The 17,346-nt window shown below is 42.7% G+C and overlaps 1 protein-coding gene across 3 annotated transcripts in view; it reads left to right on the top strand.

Annotated features, from left to right (window-relative positions):
• The first annotated feature begins 408 nt into the window (after window positions 1–408).
• The window catches only part of LOC109872749 (unconventional myosin-XVIIIa), a 110,703-nt gene continuing 93,765 nt past the window's right edge, over window positions 409–17,346 (top strand). For all 3 annotated transcript variants that reach the window (XM_031808530.1, XM_031808527.1, XM_031808526.1), the window contains exons 1-2: window positions 409–533; window positions 8,155–9,296. In XM_031808530.1, the coding sequence (XP_031664390.1) occupies window positions 8,280–9,296 (1,017 nt within the window). In that variant the 5' untranslated portion in view covers window positions 409–533; window positions 8,155–8,279. The remainder of the gene's footprint in view (window positions 534–8,154; window positions 9,297–17,346) is intronic.

Raw genomic sequence — 17,346 nt, 5'->3', positions numbered from 1 at the left:
TTGCTTGACACCCCCTAGTTGTCATATTGGAGGAAGAAATACATAAATAAATTAAATAATATAAACGAATAAAATGAAAGAAAATGGGATTAATTATTTAAATAATTATGTATTTATGTGTGCAATCATTCATTCATTAATTTATCTATTTATATGTGCAATCATTAATTAATTAATTAATTAATATATTTATATGTGCAATCATTCATTCATTCATTTATTTATCTATTTATTTGTGCATTTATTTATTTATTCATATATGTATCTATTTATGTGTGCATTTATTTATGAATTAATTTAATTCTAATTATGGCAGGTTTGGTCTTCCATATGATCCCTCTGTCCCTATAGTCTAATGTCCCCAAACAAGCCAGTAGGGGTCACTGCAAACCAGCTGACCTTAAGTCATGCCTTAATCGACTGGACTGCCCTGCAACGGCAGACACTGCAATAAAACTGCTGAAGCTACTTACAATCTTACTCAACCCTTCATCGGACTGCTCACCAACACTAAACAAGCATATCACTGAGCGGTGAGTAACTTAATATTCGTTCTTATTTTGTAATTAGACCACGGTGTGTATGCTACATCTTTTTGCTCTCGATTAAACTGTTGGTCATGTGAAGCCAGTGTGATAAAGAATGAGGGCAAAGCAGCTTAAAGGGAGCGCATTATGACCAAGCTGTGACTACAGCGACAATAAACTCTCCACCGTGTTGGATACGAGTAGGCAATAATTCAGCAACAATGTATACATTCTGTCAGGAATATGTTGTTGCAGGTATAACCGAACAGCCCAATGGCACAGACGTCCTTTCAACGTCTAGTTTTGATTTACAATTGGTTGAGTTGTCAATTTAACATGAATTCAACGTGATATCAACAAAACGTGTCACCATGTTTATTTTTATTTTTTTCACCTTTATTTAACCAGGTAGGCTAGTTGAGAACAAGTTCTCATTTGCAACTGCGACCTGGCGAATGTCATTGGATTTAGGTTAAAAGTTAGGTAAAAAAAACAAAAAACGAAATGCCCTTTCGTTGACTTTTTGCAAATCCAATCAGTTTTTCGCGTTGATTCAACATCATCACAGATTTTTGGGGGGTTGAAATTACGTGGAAATAACATTAATTCAACCAGTTTTTACCCTGGGTGGTTACATTTATGTTAATTGGTTTGTAATTCCCACTAGATATATGGCTCGCATAGGCTATAGGCAATCATATCGCAGATAATATATGCTACTGTTCATATTCAGTTTATAGGCTATCTTTTTGTTTTTAGATAGTGGTCAAATTTGTCCATGCATGACTGCTTCTCATAGCAGTGCTGTGCGGCACGAGACGCTGAGGGTCAGTAGCCTAGTTTGTGTAACTTTATTGATATTCCCATGTAAATTGGAGAATGGCAGTGTCTTATTTATTTTTGTCAAGTGTGGTTTATCAATGTGTTGCAATAGTAAAGAGAATGCTATCCCCACTAATTCACTGACAGCTTTCAGCTGCAGGGCGTGGTTGGAGTGAGGTGGTCAGGAAGGGAATGGCTTCTGATTCAGCAACCTGATTGGAAGATGAAGATCCATACATGATCCAATATATGATGCTTTCAAGACAAATGGGAACTCGGTATAAAGGAAGGTCAAATCATGACGTCTGTGATTTTCAGGTTGGAAAGTCAGAGCTCTGGAAAGATGCCGAGTTGGATGACCGTTCAAAATTATTTTCCCCAGTCGGAAGTCGGAGATATCCGAGTTCCCAGTTGTTTTGCGATTATAATTGATTAAGATTAGATAAAAGCCAGCACACTCTTTGGCCCCTCAGGACTGGGACTGTACCGGTATAAAGGGAGTCTACTTCGGAAACCCTGGTCCCTTTTTCTTCGGGGCACATTAGGTTTCAATGAAGGGTCAACAGGGACACACTCTCTTTTCCCTCCCACTTACAACTTGGAAAGAACATTACTTGTGTCACGTCAATGGAAACTTACAAAAGTCATATCAGCATACCAACTTGTTTTGGAAACCCCACAGTAATCTGCCTGAAATTGTGGAACATCACTTGTAAGTGTAGTGGTTTTGAACAGTTTACTGACAGAAAAGCAGCAACATTGTTATTTAATGAAAGGCAGCCTCCAACACATTTGATACCTTCGCTACAACAATGGTGTCTGGTTGCTTCTACCTAGCCCTTGGTGACTAAGTTAATTGACACATTGAAATGCATTGCTGTGTAAAGCTGACCCACTCCCAGGCCCTGACAGTTTAAAGGCCAAGTGCAGTCAAAATTCTGTTTTCCTATGTTTTGTATCATGTTGTACAACAGCCGATGGAAAAACATTGATTAGTGTTATTTCCTGATAGTTGCTGGTTGAAAATAGAATCTACACAGGACCTTCTAAACTGCGGGTTTGCATGGGCGGGAGTTTCGGCTTTCCATGGTGACATCACCATGCAGTAAATTGGTTAGTAGACCAAAAATAAAGAGTTCCAACTCCCTCTGCCAATAAAAGTTTGTTTTCAGTTTTCTCCTCCCCACGCAGACCACTCCCAGACAGTCCTAGTGTAACAGTATAACTTTAGACCGTCCCCTCGCCCATACCCGGGCGCGAACCAGGGACCCTCTGCACACATCAACAACAGTCACCCACGAAGCATCGTTCCACAAAAGCCACGGCCCTTGCAGAGCAAGGGGAACTACTACTTCAAGGTCTCAGAGCAAGTGACGTCACCGATTGAAACGCTATTTAGCACGCACCGCTAACTAAGCTAGCTGTTTCACATCTGTTACACTAGCAAAATTTTCACTTTTTTTTTTCTCACTTTTTTTTGTGCCAATTTTAATGGAAATATATTACTTAAGCACTAAATAGTTAATGGAAAATGAATTTATATTAATATTAAAGCCGCTGCTTCGGGTCTTTTAAATTTTACTTGCATGTTCATGAGAGTACTTTTCTATATTCCAGCATAATATACTGTATCTTTAAATTGGAAGTAACTGCAAACATTTGCTGTTATTGGAAAAGAGGTTTGGAACTCTCTTTGTTATTGGTCTATTAAACCAGTTAAATATTAATTCCCTTGTTTAGGGGACCTGCGTGGTTCTGGTACCGGTTCCGACTGGCATTTTCGCTTATAAATGGATCTGTGTACACCGTAGATCATAATTGCTTGCATTGAGCGGTAGTTATGGTTCCCACGGACACAGATGTATATCCAAAGATTTTTACAACTAACCCAAGATAGACCACAACCTGTTGTTTCCAATGGGAGCAAATTAATCATATCGGGCAGAACAATCAAGGAGCAGAGCCAAGCATGAGCTAACGAGAGCCTATTAGCGTGTTCAAGCATCTATTTCCATTAGGGAACATCTAGTCTGTGAAGTGCGCATGTGCAATAACTCAATTAGCTCTTGCACTTCTAAACAGCACCCTTTTTTAAACTTTGGGAAAGGGTGAAGTACACAAAACTTAGTCCACTTCTATTCAATCAAATAAACCTCACGTAGCAAATAAGACATTTAGATTTTTTTGTTGACCAAATTTGACTCTCTTTGACCTCCATACAAAAACTCCTCACTTGGGTACCGGAAGAAACCTAGCAATGCCACCTGCTATAGAAGACCGATTTTGTGGAGTTGGGCCTCTCATGGCTAGAAGGGATCCAGCTTGTATCAAAATAACGTCAAAAGTTCATTTTATTGTTTGTGTTTTAGCGTTTTGGCCTTTTTCCTAACGTTAACCTAATTATTCTAACCTGCTTTGTTAATTAAAGTGAAATCTGATGATAAATTCACAAAAGCTGGATTCATTCTAGCCATGAACCTTTTGGTTGTTTCTTTCGCTTAGCCTCTTCCTCTCTGCTCATTGTCTGTCTGTGGGTATAATGTCTTCTGAAGTATGACGTGAACTCTGACACCACTTGAAGATGGGTGTCTCTCCTACAATTTCATTCTCTCTTCCGACTGTCCATTAACCTCTTAAATGTAAAGTCCCCATATTTGGGGACCCTATTCAATATAGTCTAGTATGAGAACGGTAGCCCCTATCTGCAAAAGCAGGGTGTCTGCGGGAAGCTAAGTATCTTGGCTATTGATCTGTACCTTCAAATCTTTGTGACTTACTACCATGTATGGACATACTAATTTATAAGGGGAGGCCGAGCCGATGACCTAATTTAAAGTGGGCTGAGACCTACATTCCGGTTAGTGTTGTGAGCATAAACAAAATAAACACAGAATACAGTCATACACACTGAAAGCCGGGACTCCACAGATCATGAGGATATCTTATTTGTCTGTCTGTGACCTACTGTTATTGATCACCAGCCCCGAGGGTCAAAATGTTTATTTTACACAATGTTTTCACCAAACAGTAAACATCTTACAAGGTAAGCTTCAATTTGGTCTGTGTTTGAGCTAAAGCTACATGGGGCTAATCATTAGGTTGGTAGAAACAAATCTAGCATATTGCCAATGTTATCTGATGATGTATGACTTAATGGCAACATCGAGTGTCCACCGAATGACTCTTTGCACATCTGTAGGCATCCATTACACAGGGGATTGGCTACTATGGCACCTTGACAGTCTTGTAGCCAATGAGAAAAGCTTTCCAGGGATATACAGTTGACCTGGGTGGAACAAAGCAAGGCTTAGAACCTTTATGCATAATGCAAACTATTGCTACCTGGCTCAGAGATGAGACGCACCGAGCACACTACATTACATTGTAAACAGATTTCATCGCTTTAGCATAAAAGATGGCTTCTCACGGGGGAATAAAAAGGTAAAACCTAAGCATATTGAACAGGAAGCTAAAAAGAAGGCAGCTATGAATAAGTACACAGACATAGAAGCTTTGAATACTGGAGTCGGACTCGGATCAGGGGAGCGATTTGGACAACAATGAGGATTTGGACTTGGCCGACGAAGATTGCTTGTCGAGAAGGATCCACTTTTAGATCTGTAAGCTAATTATTTTCATGACTTTGTGTAGCTAATTTACTATATGTATTTCATTTTTTATAAGTTGTCTACTTTTTGTGCTTTGGATTTAGTTTACATAGGCCTATGTAACAAGTCATTTCAATGTTATATAATTCCAAAGTAGTTATTGTCTATGTTTCATATTAGTTCACTGTTTGATGTTCTAAGTTTCATCCTGGTAACTTTGGAGAGGCCACTAAACTCTCATGGCTATTGTTTATTTGTGGTTCTCACCTCTGCATTTGTCTCCAAAGTGTTACTCTTTGCATTGTGTGTGTTCTTCAGACCTTCTTTGTGAGTCACTGTACAGATAAAGTTTAGTGATGAAACATACACCCCCTTACAGATGTTTCAGCTCTACTTTACCACCTCTGTACCGGGGATGCTAATTAGTAATAACAAGTATGGGGACATGAAGCTGTAGGGGGAAGGAAGATGACCTGGAAACCTGTCACCAGGGGTGACATGATCAACTACATTTCCTTGGTGATTTACATGGGACTGGTAAATGTATCAAGACTAGTTGACAACTAGAGTCCCCACTCTATCGGTTCAAGTTCCCCACCTCCATCATGAGTGAAAACCGATTCTTGACCAACAACCGTACTCTTCACATGAGTGACCCACAAAAGGATCAGGGAATGTCCAGAAGAAGGGGGCTGCAATTGTCTTGCAAGAGTCAAGCCCCTTTATCATGACATGGTGGAGGCATGCAAAACTTACTTCCAGCCTGCTCAAAATCTATCTATAGATGAGCGCATGGTTGCCTCAAAGGCTCCAATTGGCTTGAAGCAATATATGACAAATAAGTCAACCAGACGATTCAACCTCCGACTACACATGGAACTTTTTCATTTATGAAGGCAAGGCGATAACACCCACATAACTAAGGGCCTTAGTTATGACTGTCATGCAGCTGATGGACTTCCCCTTACTTGGCAGTGGGTACAAGCTCTTTGTGGATCATTTGTATACTAGTTCCATACTTTTCATAGACCTCCTGAACAAGAAAATAAGAGCCTGTGGCACCATTCATCCGAACAGAATCTTTTCCCCCAAGACCAAGGTAAACGACATGACAAAGACAGTGGAGAGGGGGACCCAATGTCGGATCAGGACTAACAAGCTGCGTTTTGTGAAATGGAAGGACACTAGAAGAGTAACCATGCTCACCACACAGCATAAGGTATTCAATAACAACCATGTCTCAAGGAGGGGGGAAAATGCCAATGGGGCATGGGTGAGGAAGAATGTCCCTATTTCTGTGAAGGACTACAATGCCATCATGGGGGGGTGTCGACCTATCTGATGCTCTGATAGGCTACTACCAGGTCCTCCACAAGACCAAGAAGTGGTAAGACTTTTTTTTGACCACTTTGTGGACATTGCTACAGTAAATGTTTTCATTCTCTACAAGCAGATGGCCAAAGCAAAAGGTCAAACCTGTCTTCTGGTTGGCCTTCTGAGAGCAGCTGGTGTTGGAAATGGCTGAATTGGAGGCCCAAAGCAACCTCACAACCATCACAAGACCCCCCACTCAAGGTGAGCGCCACTATCCAACACACATGCCAAAAGGAAGAACTGCAAGCATTGAACCAAACACAGGAGTGAAAAATGGGGAAATGCCAGATCTTCTGTTCGAAATGCCAGTTTGCTTTTTGTTTCCTGGCAGAGACTATCACAACATGCACAAGAATGGTGAAAGTGAAATCTAATAATTTACACCTATGATGTAAAACAAATGCCATTTTGTAAATAGTTCAGCTTATTTATATTTTTGCACCTTCTTTAATAAAGAACAATTGTTTAACCAAGTTTGTCTGATACCTTTGATATATATATATATATTTTAATGTATACTTGATCTTGTGTATTCTGAACTATGTAACTCCTGTCTTCTGATCATTTCCTCATCTCCCAGATGTCTTTCCAAGTTTTTGCATGTCAAAACCATGTAATTACGCATGAATGGCTGTTATTTTTGGGTATGTCTAGTTAGGTGGAATGCTACATTTTGCCATTACATTAAAGATGTTTACTCCTGGCTGAACCCTTCTTCCCAGCGACAGACAAAGCACACGTCTGCAATCCTTACATGGTTTCATCACTAGCAGGTCCATTTTATAGCCAACTTGATCACAGTCATCTAAAATAATTAATAGATTTTAAACCAAAAACAATTTCTGTTTGTCATAGACAATATTAATATGAGATAAAAGGAACTCTCCTTTTATCTCATATTAATATTGTTTCTCTACGGCAAACAGAAATGTTTTTTTAACAAGTTCAGGAAGCCAAGCCAGAGCTCGGTGTGACGTTCAAAACAGTTGGGGGAGACATTTTGATCAAGAGAGACCTTTAGAAAATATGCAAATATGCATTTTACATTTATAAGGAAGGTGAACTCTTACACTTGGCCATTTTTATAATTGGATTATATTTAGAAAGCTTAAGTCAGTCACTTCAATCCTTATTCATACAGTTTTGTTCAATAGGAAATACATATAAAATATTTATCATATTTGTACTGTGTAGCTTATGTCCTCAAAAGTGACTACACCTCAGCAATTTAACATATTTTTTACAAGAAATATGATTCCTTTGGTGTATGCAGCATTACTAGTTATTGTTTATGGCCCTGTTATGCTAAAATATTACTTATGGGGATTACTTAGATTACAATTTAGATTACATGATGTCACCTGGTAGACCAAAATTGCATCCCACAAAAACTGGCAGAAATTTAATGTAGTCATTTCAAACAGCTCTTACACTAAAAGGGCATCATCATAATTTTCACATGTTCACTGTATCATTCCAGCCTCATAGTGTGGATATACTGTATATAAAACACAGGACAATCATGATGTTGCCTGCACTAGGCCGTTAACGTACTTAATAAAGAAATTGTAAATAACTATTTCACTCGTATTGTAATTATAGGTCATATTTCATAGAAATCTGGACAGCTACTTTAAATGAGCCTAGACATTCCCAGGTAACAAACACTCTCTGTGATGAGTCATCGTCTCTAGCCATGGGCATGATCTGTAAGGATATCTCTTTGCCATTGTATTGGATGATTGTTGGATTATACTGGCCTGGCCAAATACTTACTTGATTGTCTCTTCTCTCCACATGGCCCCTCTGATTACATTTCAAAGTGTCACCCAGATGTTTCCATGACCTGGGTCAAAAGCGTGAACTGATACTTCACTTGTGTATGGAACCTCCCCTGGTGTAAACTGACACAAACCAACCTTGAGGGGGTTGCTATCTGGAGCCAAATATGTTCCATCTAATTAAGAAAGACAAGGATGAGAGGAAGAAGGAGAAAAAAGACAGGAAGGACAAAAAGGAGAGGATGTCCCAGGCAGAGCTGACGAGCCTGGACGAGATGAGCCAGAGACGGGGCTTCTTCAACCTCCACCGAGGAGGCTCTAAGAGGGACTCCAAGGTCAAGCTGGAGATCTCCAGCCCCATCCCTATCAAGGTGGCTAGCAACACAGAGCTCAGCCTTACTGATCTAGATGCTGATCGCTTCAGTAACCGTGGCAGCATGGTCCTGGACCTGGGCCAGGTGAGTGCAGCCAGCTCCAGCGATGACATCAAGGGTGAGGGGGGACAGGACCCCCATCGCATCTCTGTGAAGGAGCGGGCGGCCAAGTTCGGTGGTCTGGCCAAGCAGAACTCCCAGGTGGACCAGATCATGAAGCCCTTCTCCTTCTCCCAGAGGAGCAAAGAGGAGAGTGCCTCTGAGGCTTCCACACCAAGCTCAACTCAACCATCTCCCCAGTTAGAGGACAAGGTGTTTGACACCTACCACAGACAGGGTTCACAGCAGCATCCCCAGGTCCGCAGCAGGGCTGGGAAGAGGGTTCACATCCCAGAAGTGGTGGAGAAGACCTTCCCTGCAGATCTGCGACTGCCTGGCGTCATGGCTCCACCTATGCCTGAGCCCAGGGAACTGGAGCTGCAGCGCCGCAACACAGGAGACTTTGGTTTCTCCTTGCGCCGCACCACCATGTTGGACCGGAGGTCTGACGGTGGGGTCTACCGGAGGGTGGTCCACTTTGCTGAGCCTGGAGCCGGGACCAAGGACCTGGCGCTGGGTCTGGTGCCTGGAGACAGGTTAGTGGAGATCAATGGGCACAACGTGGAGAATAAGAGCCGGGACGAGATCGTGGAGAAGATCCGTCAGTCTGGGGACTCTGTGAGGTTAAAGGTTCAGCCCATCGTGGAGCTGAGTGAGCTGAGCCGCTGCTGGCTGAGGAGCAGTGAGGGGCTGCGCAGGGAGGCCTACGATGTAAGTACTTAATTTATCTTGCCTTTTTAACCTTTTCAACCAAGGTGCTGCCAGTAATAGATTCCACATATCAGTGGACTCTGCTGAATGCTGATGACTGTGAGTCTGTATATGAGAGAATTTGTGAATGGCCTGTTGGAAAAGGCCAGTCCCTAATGAGGAAGTGTGGGTATCTTATTTTCTTACAGGTTGAAAACTGCACTGCACATGCTCTGTGCTGCTTTTATCATAAGTTTCTAAACATAATTTTTCAGCAATCTATCAAACTCTATCACTACCCTTCCATTGAACTGAACTGTATGTGTCAGGAAGAGTTGACTCTGTTTCTGGACCTGTATATCCAGTTGATGACTAAATACTGTTTAAGTATTTAGTTGTCATTAAGAGAAGTAGTGTTTACCTTCTACACTTGTCTCACCTGGGAATGTGAAGCATGGCTGTACAGCCCCATACTGAGTGGGTTTTCTCATGTTTGGCATTCGTCAGCAGGGATGCCTGCCTCTCAGTTAGGAAACCAGTAAGCACAGTACTGCAGTGCCTTCAGAAATTATGAACCCTTTGACTTATTCCACATTTTTGTTGGGCTACTACCTGAATTCAAAATCGATTCAATAGGTTTTTGTTCTCATCCATTTACACACACTACCCCAAAATGACAAAGTAAATTATAGTAGATGTGCGTCTGTTCACACATCTACTAATCGGTGCCCTTCTTTGCAAGGCATTGAAAAGCCTCCCTGGTTTTTGTGGTTGAATTATGCGATGTGTTAAGCACATTTTTACTCCTCAACTTAATTTAGGCATGCCACAACAAAGGGGTTGAATAATTATTGACTCAAGACATTTCAGCTTTACATTTTTTATAAATAAAATAAAAAATCTACAAGCAAAATTCCACTTTGACATGATGAGGTATTGTCTGTAGATCAGTGTCAATGTGATGCATTTTTAATTCAGGCTGTAACACAACAAAATGTGGAAAAAGTAAAGTGGTGTGAATCATTTCTGAAGTCACTACATTGTTCCACAGTGACCTCACAGAGAGTGTGACACATTTCTCTCTGTATGCCGGGTGTCTATCACAGTGCCATCTGTTTTTATTTTTTTTATACCAAAGCCACATATACTACCCACCACTGCGACCTGTATGCTCTCGTTGGCTGGCCCTCGCTGCATATTCGTCGCCAAATCCACTGCCTCCAGGTCATCTATAACTCTCTGCTAGGTAAAGCTCTGCCTTATCTCAGCTCACTGCTCACCATAGCAACACCCACCCGTAGCACGCGCTCCAGCAGGTATATTTTACTGGTCATCCCAAAAGCCAACACCTCCTTTGGCCGCCTTTCCTTCCAGTTCTCTGCTGCCAATGACTGGAACGCATTGCAAAAATCACTGAAGTTGGAGACTTCTATCTCCCTCACTAACTTTAAGCATCAGCTGTCAGGCAACTTACTGATCGCTGCAGCTGTACACAGCCCATCTGTAAATAGTCCATCCAACCAACTACCTACCTCATCCCGTTTTTGTTTTTCTGCTCTTTTGCACACCACTATTTCTACTTGCACATCCTCATCTGCACATCTATCACTCCAGTGTTAATTGCTAAATTGTCATTACTTCGCCACTATGGCCTATTTATTGCCTTACCTCCCTAATCTTATTTCATTTGCTCACACTGTATACATATTTTTCTATTGTGTTATTGACTGTACGTTTGTTTATTCCATGTGTAACTCTGTTGTTTGTGTCGCACTGCTTTGCTTTATCTTGGCCAGGTCTGTTGTAAATGAGAACTTGTTCTCAACTGGCCTACCTGGTTAAATAAAGGTGAAATAAAACTGTGAGGAGCTGTCTTCAGTGGAGAGGCTTGATGACGCTGTCCTGTGTGTGTTTGGTGTATGTAATCCCATACCCACCTCCCCCTTTGACTCCAAACAAAGAAGAGCTGGGGGGGGGGGGGGGGGGGGGGGGGGGGGGGGGTGTTGAAGGACAATGGCACAAAGATTAGAACAGCCCCATGGCCGTATGTTGTTGCAATAACAAGGGAAGGCCCGGTTTGCAGTTGTCTACAATCTCATGACATTAATTTTTTGTTCAAGTTGCACTGCAGTAGTTACAAGAGAAGCATATTGTCATGGTTTTTATAATGATTTGATGGACTTTTGGTGAATACGCTCTGTTCATATATATAACCTTTTAAACCCCACACACTTGTCCCATGTTCCCGTGTAGCAGGTCTTTCAACTGTCTCTCTGGTAGGCTACCAGAGTAGGACTCCTGTCATTCCTACTCTTTTCCTCCTCTCCAGCAGTTACTGTATATGACAAGATTCCCCAACATTTTACTATCCACTTTTTATTACTGGTGATTAGGTCCTAATCAGGTCCATTTGTTGTGTAGAGATACAGGGACATCATCACTAATTCAAGGATCCTGCTGACTCATAATACATGGTCTAAAATGGAACTGAAATTGAATGGGACTTTTTTTGCTTCCTCGTGTGAAGAGGAAGTGAAGATCACAGCTTCTTTTTATTTTTTTATTAGACTGGTGGTACATATCCATGTCAGTCGCCAGAGGGTTTGTTATTCTGGTGCCCAATGCCTGCTGCACACAGGGCTTCAGCAAGAGTCAGATTAAAAGCCTGGGGAAAATCACTCAAATCTATTGACTAAATGTGAGAAGGGTGTCCAGTCCGAGCCTTTGCCACTCCCTGGACAGAGTATGTATTAGTCTGTATCCTGGTTCACTACTAAGGCAATTCTGAGGTTCTACCCAGATGTGTGCCCTATCTTTCACACCCCCTGCTGGGTCAGGGCAGTGGGTATGTTAGCTTAGAAGCTTAGTACCAACCACCCAGCAGGCCCATGCCCTCTACAGACAGATGCCCCACTGACTCAGGCTCCAGATAAACCACTGACTGGGGTATTGTTGTCAGATTTAGTAGACTTAGCAGAGCAGCATCAAACAGGTCTGGACTGGTCTTCTGATTTACATAATGTGCTGTACTTGATCATATCCTCTTTTTCATACCCTTGTATTGTGGCCATTGTCCTCTTGGTCCTGTACAGCAAGCTGTGGGTTGGTATTGAGTTGTGCTGGGAATGTGTGACTTTCTGCAGATGGTTAAAGGAGCTGGAGGGGGAATTTACAATCACGTTGTGTTAATCAGAGAGTTTAGAATGGATTGGGTAGATGGATCTCTAGCTGAGTGCTAAAGAAAGGATCTTTTCTCTGGTTGCTGTACCACTAGATGTCATTTTGAGAATATTTATAGTATCAAAGTCCATTTCCTTCTCTTTTGGCAAGGTGTGTGGAATGTTGGCTTTCTTCCTGCATTGCCCAGGAATGTGGACATTGCTCTGTACTGCTGTCTACCTAGAGTCTACATTTTTAAAATAGAACTGCACAGAATACGGCACTGTCCATTTGATTTCACAATTCCTCAAATATATGTGTTCATACATGTGTCCATATTGCCAGTGTGACCAGGTCACCACCGCTAGGTAAATGGATGGGGTTGGGTGGGAATGTACTTTGTGCCTCTGGACTGCACATAAACAAGCTGTGTGAAGGTGTTGTGTTTCTCGTTACTCTCCCATAGCCACCACCAGTACGCAGGCTTGACAGGCAGGATCCACACACCTGGCAACCAGATGTTCAGAGGCTTACACATAAAGGCACTGTGAACATTGTAATATACTTAGCATCATATTTGTTTTTATTCTTGGCCCATTTTCTATTGTTAAATGTAAACATTAAAAACATTACTGAGTGTGAGTGTGAATGTAACTACAGTTGTTTCATGACAAAGCTCACCGAACTACCAACAGTCTATCTGGGCTTTTCTTCCCAAACTTTTTAAAAGCATTTTTTTTAAAGTACAGACTTAGTTTCAAACTGATATCATACACTGTAGTTGGGTGAAGTTATGCTACTTTAAAAGTTGATCAACTTGTAACCCAACTTTTGAGAAAAAGCAGCTGAAAGATTTTGTAGAGAATTTCACACTAGCTAGAGAGCTCTTCTTTGTGTACGCCCATTCAGCATTGTTCACACCCTCTTAAGCCATAGCCCTGCCCATCTCTTTAAGATTTCAGCGTCTCCTTTGTTTAGCTCCAGCTAAATTCTGGGCAGCAATGTTGTTTAACGCTGTAGCATCACTTTAGCACTTGTCCAGAGCTGTGTCTATAAAACTCTATGGCAGAAAATATTATCAATACTGACCAGGGAAGGCCACATTCTTTTTAAATGTTGCACCAATGTGTCGGAGGAAACACCGTTCAACTTGATGACTGTAGTCAGCCTGTAGGAGCCCGGCCTGCCACAAGGAGTTGCTAGAGCACGATGAGCCCGGCCAAACCCTCCCCTAACCCGGAAGACGCTGGGCCAATTGTGCGCCGCCCTATTGGACTCCCCGGTCACGGCCTGTTGTGATACAGGATTGAACCCCAGGCTGTAGTGATGCTGCAACACTGTTATGCAGTGCACTGCATTACACCACAGTGCCACTCAGGAGGCAGTCAGATGTATGTTAACAAAAGAAAAGAGAATCTTATTGAAAAGATTGTGAGCACTGCATTATGACTTTATACATATATTGCAATGAGAAACATGTATTTGTAGATCGAACACTGATTTAAGTTTGGTAAAAAAGTGACGATTTTTGTGTTGTACTTAGTCAATTGAAAATGAGCTTAGGGTTTTGAAACGGCCTTTTGGATGATCCGTTTTGAGTTTTGTAGTGAAAATGTACCACATACACTACATGACCAAAGGAAAGTGGACACCCGTTTATCGAACAACTCATTCCAGAATCATAGGCATCAATATGAAGTTAGTCCTCCTTTTGCTACTATAATAGCCTCCACTCTTCCGGGAAGGATTGCCACTAGATGTTGGAACATTGCTGTGGGGACTTGCTTCTCTTCAGCCACGAGCATTATTGAGGTAGGGCGCTGATGTTGGGCGATTAGGCCTGGCTCGCAGTCGGCATTCCAATTCACCCCAAAGGTGTTCGATGGGGTTGAGGTCAGGGCTTCGTTCAGGCCAGTCAAGCACAGAATCTTCTAGAATGTCATTGTATTCTGTAGCATTAAGAGTTCCATTCACTGGAACTAAGAGGCCTAGCCTGAACTATGAAAAACAGCCCCAGACCATTATTCCTCATCCACCAAACTTTACAGTTGGCACTATGCATTTGGGCAGGTAGCATTCTCCTGGCATCTCCCAAACCCAGATTCGTCTGTCGGACTGCCAGATGGTGAAGCGCCAGTCTAGAGAATACGTTTCCACTGCTCCAGAGTCCAATGGCGGTGAGCTTTACACCACTCCAGCCGACGCTTGGCATTGTGCATGGAAACCCATTTCATGAAGCTCCGGAAGAACAGTTCTTGTGCTGACGTTGCTTCCAGAGGCACTCGGTAGTGAGTGTTGCAACAGAGTACAGACCAATTTTACACGCTTCAGCACTCGGTGGTCCCATTCTGTAAGCTTTTATGGCCTACCACTTCACGGCTGAGTCGTTGTTGCTCCTAGATGTTTCCACTTCACAATAACAGCACTTGCAGATGTCTCGGGCAGCTCTAGCAGGGCAGAAATTTTACTAACTGACTTGTTGGAAAGGTGGCATCAAATCAGAATCAAATGTATATTTGATATCTCAAAGCTGATATCTCAGTGCTGTACAGAAACCCAGCCTAAAGCCCCAAACAGCAAGCAATGCAGGTGTAGAAGCACGGTGGCTAGGAAAAACTCCCTAGAAAGGCCAAAACCTAGGAAGAAACCTAGAGAGGAACCAGGCTATGAGGGGTGGCCAGTCCTCTTCTGGATTATAACAAAACATGGCCAAGATGTTCATAGATGACCAGCAGGGTCAAATAATAATCACAGTGGTTGTAGAGGGTGCAACAAGTTAGCACCTCAGGAGTAAATGTCAGTTGGCTTTTCATAGCCGATCATTCAGAGTATCTCTACCGCTCCTGCTGTCTCTAGAGAGTTGAAAACAGCAGGTCTGGGACAGGTAGCACGTCCGGTGAACAGGTCAGGATTCCATAGCCGCAGGCAGAACAGTTGAAACTGGAGCAGCAGCATGACCAGGTGGACTGGGGACAGCAAGGAGTCATCAGGCCAGGTAGGCCTGAGGCATGGTCCTAGGGCTCAGGTCCTCCGAGAGAGAGAGAGAGAAAGAAAGAAAGAGAGAGCATACTTAAATTCACACGGACCCCGAATAAAACAGGAGAAATACTTCAGATATAACAGACTGGTGACTATAAGACAGTGACTCAGCCCCTGTTATAGGGCATCCTATGACAGTGTCACATTGAAAGTCTCTGAGCTCTTCAGGAAGGCCATTCTACTGCCAATATCGAGCTGCGTGCTCGATTCCATACAACTCAGCAACAGGTGTTGCTGAAATAACCACTTTTGTGTTTAAACTCAGCAAAAAAAATAAACATGATTTTTTCAGGGCCCTGTCGTTCAAAGATAATTAGTAAATATCCAAATAACTAAACAGATCTTCACTGTAAAAGGTTTGAACACTGTTTCCCATGCTTGTCAATGAACCATAAACAATTAATGAACATGCACCTGTGGAACGGTCGTTAAGACACTAACAGCTTACAGACGGTAGACAATTAAGGTCACAGTTATGAAAAGGTAGGACACTAAAGAGGCCTTTCTACTGACTCTGAAATACAAAAAAAAAATTATGCCCAGGGTCCCTGCTCATCTGCGTGAACGTGCCTAGGCATGCTGCAAGGAGGCATGAGGACTGCAGATGTGGCCAGGGCAATAAATTGCATTGTCTGTACTGTGAGATGCCTAAGATAGCGCTACAGGACAGACAGTTGATCGTCCTCGCAGTGGCAGACCATGTGTAACACCTGCACAGGATCAGTACATTCGAACATCACACCTGCGGGACAGGTACAGGTTGGCAACAACTGCCCGAGTTACACCAGGAACGCACAATCCCTCCATCAGTGCTCAGACTGTCCACAATAGGCTGAGAGAGGCTGTACTGAGGGCAACAACGTCGCCTATGGGAACAAACCCACCGTCGCTGGACCAGACAGGACTGGCAAAAAGTGCTCTTCATTGACGAGATGCGGTTTTGTCTCACCACGGGTGATGGTCGGATTCGCGTTAATCGTCGAAGGAACGAGTTTTACACCGAGGCCTGTTCTCTGGAGCGGGATTGAGGTGGAGGTTCCGTCATGGTCTGGGGCGGTGTGTCACAGCATCATCGGACTGAGTTTACAGGAAAGACATCCTCCTCCCTCATGTGGTACCCTTCCTGCAGGCTCATCCTGACATGACCCTCCAACATGACAATGCCACCAGCCATACTGCTCGTTCTCTGCGTGATTTCCTGCAAGACAGGAATGTCAGTGTCCTGCCATGGCCAGCGAAGAGCCAGGATCGCAATCCAATTGAGCACGTCTGGGACCTGTTGGATCGGAGGGTGAGGGCTAGTGCCATTCCCTCCAGAAATGTCCGATGCCTTGGTGGAAGAGTAGGGTAACATCTCACAGTAAGAACTGGCAAATCCTGTTGTTGTCCATGAGGAGGAGATGTGCTGCAGTACTTAATGCATCTGGTGTCCACACCAGATACTGACGGTTACTTTTGATTTTCACCCCCCTTTGTTCAGGGACACATTATTCCATTTATTAGTTAGTGACATGTCTGTGGAACATGTTCCGTTTGTCTCAGCTGTTGAATCTTATGTTCATACAAATATTTACGTTAAGTTTGCTAAAAATAAACGCAGTTGACAGTGAGAGGATTATTTATTTTTTTGCTGAGTATTATATAGTGTATAGAAGAAATTACTCAGAATAATGGCAGAAAATCAAGAGAATTCAAGGTACCTCTCCTTGACAACTGCACACACCAGCTTCAGGAAATACTTGACATTTCCTCCCCACAAAAAAAGAGAGTGGGATAGAATAAACGGCAGATTGAAATCGCAGACATTTCTCCCACAATATCAAAGAGGATATTTCAGAAAAGGAGAAATGTAACTAGTTTCAGGAAGGTGGGC

The sequence above is a fragment of the Oncorhynchus kisutch genome, linkage group LG28 (assembly GCF_002021735.2).
Source record: "Oncorhynchus kisutch isolate 150728-3 linkage group LG28, Okis_V2, whole genome shotgun sequence".
Taxonomy (NCBI): domain Eukaryota; kingdom Metazoa; phylum Chordata; class Actinopteri; order Salmoniformes; family Salmonidae; genus Oncorhynchus; species Oncorhynchus kisutch.
The sequence above is the reverse complement of the archived record's forward strand: the minus strand, read 5'-3'. Positions and strand labels throughout refer to the sequence as shown.